Here is a 3,639-nt window from a genome sequence, read left to right on the forward strand (position 1 = left end):
GTCTTTGCAACTTTAGGGATCTTATCTATGCACGAACAGCTTGTAACACTCCAAAGAGAAAGGAAAATTTGAAATTGCATCATATGACCCCTTTAAGTTCAAACATCTTAAAGATGGATTTATTGATTACAAACATAGAGCTTTTCGCTTCAAAATGCATTAATTGATGGACTGGAGTGGTGTAGATGTGTACTCGTCGATTATTGTGATGTTTTTATCAGCTGTTTGGACTCTCATTCTGACGGCACCCATTCACTGCAGAGGATCCACTGATGAGCAAGAGATGTTATGTTAATTTCTCCAAATCTGTTTTGATGAAGAAACAAACTCATCTACATCTTGGATGGCCTGAGGGTGAGTAAATTATGTTATTAAAAAAAAATTGTGAAGTATTCCTTTATGGATTCTGAGTATTCTGTTCTACTCATTTATAAAATTCAGGTATAAAAATTTCTCTCAAACAGCTCAAATGTTTACAGAAAAATATCTGAATTGAGAGAAGAATCATTTAACATTCAGTCATCTGTTAAACACACCAGTTTGAAAGCTAGTCTGAGTTCAGTCATTAAAACCACAGCTGGCAAAATGAAAACAAAAACAGCAATGTTATATAACCTCACATTAGACGGGATTCTTTGTTAGTTTAAATTTTTAAGCAGGACATAACAAACATCGTAGAAAATTTAGCTCATTTATTTAAAAAAACAAAACAAAACAAGAACAAAAAAGGTCCAAAAAAAGGAAGCTATCCGAGGAATCCCACTTTCTGCCGTTTCTTGCCAAGACTTTCTTCTTTCTGCAGCAGCTCCATGAGAGGCACATGAAGAGCCTTTCCCACACGCTTACCAGCCTATAACATGAACACACGATAACAGTGAACATAAACTCCTAACCAGGAGTCAACCATTTATTATACAAATGAAAAACACCTGGATTCATATGAAAGTGTGAAAAACTAAAAACTATAGTTGTTAAACTAGTCAGACGCAGATTGTCTGTTCTGCTATATAAACAGACATATAAACAGCACAAGCTGCATGAAATTCTCTAATAAAGCACCAAAATGTAACCATATAAAGCCTACTGAATCATATTTAATTCACAAACATTTCTAAGGCCTCTAAATTACCAACATGATCAAAACTAAGAACTACTACAAGCCTTCTGTTGTCTGATTGATAATTTATACTTTTTTAGTAAGTAAAAGGCCTTTTAGTATAATTGTAAAAACTGTCCCCCTTACATTTGTGGTACACATCTTTTTGCTGTGAAATCAAAGTAAACGTAAGAATAACTTTTATATTTCTAATAATATTTCAAGATGAACACTTAATGGACTGAAACAACTTAATTCTCTCTCTCTCTCTCTATATATATATTTGTTTATTTTAAATGATCTTACTAAGACATATTATTGGGAAATACAGAATGACAATTCATATTTATATGCATTTTGTGCAAGTAGTTCTTACTATCAGAATTTCATTTTTCTTTTTGTACATATAGATATCAGCAACTGCACCATATTTTTCCTTGTGTCTCTGCATAAAATGTTTTTTCCTCCTTGACATATTCTCACTATATCATACTATATGAGCAATAAAAGCCTGATGTATCAAATAAGATACTCAACAAAAAACTTTTTTGTAAACATTTCTCTTTTATATTTTGTCTAAAGGTTCAATAAACCATTCCATAAAAAAAAATAAAAAAAAATCCAACCTCTGTCATTTCAAAGATACTCTCTGGATCTAGACTTCCTCCTCCCATTTTCCTGACACATGTGACCGTTCCTCTATGTGTGACTGAAATCAGGAGACTGGCCACAGAACAGGCCTTTTCCTGTAGTGTAGCGTCCACCACGTGTCTGTGACCAATCTGAAACACAGACACACAACCGATTTATAAAGCTACAGAAACACAGAACTGAACATAAGATGAGGAGAGTGGTGCATTGTGGATAATAGCTCCAGGCTTTGCTGCACCTTGCAGAGGGTTACGATACACGGGACATTTTTCACATTGAGCCGCATGCAGTCGTAAGGGTCGTCTGACAGCTCGATCTCCTTCACACCCTCCTCATCCTCAGATATGTGCACTTTGGGGATTCTGTTTCAGAAAAGGATGCGGATAAATTTCTCATTACTTATTTGGGGTTTCCACAATATATATATATATATATATATATATATATATATATATATGTATATGATATACTAAATATGTTTCATGGGAAAAACACTTAAGAAGAACTAACGTAGTTATAAATTACTGTAATGTATAACTAAAAAAAAGAATCATTACAGAAACTTCTTTGACTTTTCCAGGGCTGGAAACAATTTTTAAAAATTAATGTAAAAAAAAAGAAAAAAAAAAAAAAAAAAAAAAAAGCTGAAAAAAAATAAAATATTAGATGAAAAAATGTAAACTTATTTTTAATTTTACACTATAACAGCATTAAAGGCTATATACTAAAATGAAAAATAATACGATTTAAAATAGTCTCAACAGCAATACCTAAATGAATTTTATACAATCATTTAACAACATTATTTTTACAAACAAAAAAAATCAAATAAATAAATATATAAAAATAACTATTATATTCAAATTAAAAATGTATGAACATTTCTAATATTTTCCCAAGAGAAACTTCAAAAAAGCTCCTTAATGTACTTAATGAAAGCATTTACAACCTAAAAAAATTACTTAAATTCATGTGGAAGTACTAAAATGCCTAAAACAAAAATGCCTAAAAAAAATAAAAATAATAATAATCCGAAAGTACACAAATAAAAGCTAAATAATAATAAATACTATATCAGTATATAAAATAATAGTATAATAACACAACCTGCCACAGTTTTAACATTTCCTTATGGAAACTTTACAGCTTTGATGGGAAAAAACACACTGTTACTTACCGTGTATTAAACAGAGCAGCTTTTATTGCGATGGATATGGCATCAAACAGGTTTCCGTCACACTGCAGAAGCTGCACACATAATTACGCATTTAAATGAATGATAAATTAACAGCATATAGATAGCAAAATATTTCATAGTATTTAAGGAAAATATTTAATTCAACATTCTCTTCCTGAGAAGTGAATATGAGGATGCTGTTATCACCCTCTTCTGGACAGATATGCGAGTCACTCACCAACACGTCCACATACAGCACCCAGCAGTTCTCTCCCGGGCAGATGCAGAGGGAACGCAGGTCCAAGCTGTGTCTGTTGTTGAACACTTTACAGAGTGTGTTACTAAGCTCCACCCCCAGCTCCTCCCCTCCACGCCCCTCAAACTCTGGAGTGGCGTTTGCTGAGCTACAAAAGCAACAACATGTCAAGCATTTCATACTCATTTACTATCAAAATGGTGAGTAAACTGATGTGACATTAGAATGCATGTCATGAACGTATAAACAAGCATCATCTATGGATATTCATTGCTAAATTGCATATTTATACACTGAAGTCCCTGCACTGGTCAATTACAGTTCCCACTATGTACATACATGGACTAAACTGTCAAATAAATTGCATATTGTCTTATTAATTGAGTATCTCAGTATCGTATGCATTAATCCTTGGAATTTATATGATTTAATGGTTAAACTTTTTTAGTACAAATAAAT

The 3,639-nt window shown here is 32.4% G+C and overlaps 1 protein-coding gene across 1 annotated transcript in view; it reads right to left on the reverse strand.

Annotated features, from left to right (window-relative positions):
• Positions 1-459: 459 nt before the first annotated feature.
• Positions 460-3,639, reverse strand: part of LOC107670021 (exosome complex exonuclease RRP42-like) — a 6,119-nt gene continuing 2,939 nt past the window's right edge. The window contains exons 6-8 of the mRNA XM_016462485.1: positions 1,986-2,109; positions 1,723-1,878; positions 460-850 (exon numbers count right to left, since the gene is read on the reverse strand). Coding sequence (XP_016317971.1) covers positions 746-850; positions 1,723-1,878; positions 1,986-2,109 — 385 coding nt within the window. The 3' untranslated portion in view covers positions 460-745. The remainder of the gene's footprint in view (positions 851-1,722; positions 1,879-1,985; positions 2,110-3,639) is intronic.

Source organism: Sinocyclocheilus anshuiensis, unplaced genomic scaffold (assembly GCF_001515605.1).
Source record: "Sinocyclocheilus anshuiensis isolate Anshui unplaced genomic scaffold, SAMN03320099.WGS_v1.1 scaffold160, whole genome shotgun sequence".
NCBI lineage: Eukaryota > Metazoa > Chordata > Actinopteri > Cypriniformes > Cyprinidae > Sinocyclocheilus > Sinocyclocheilus anshuiensis.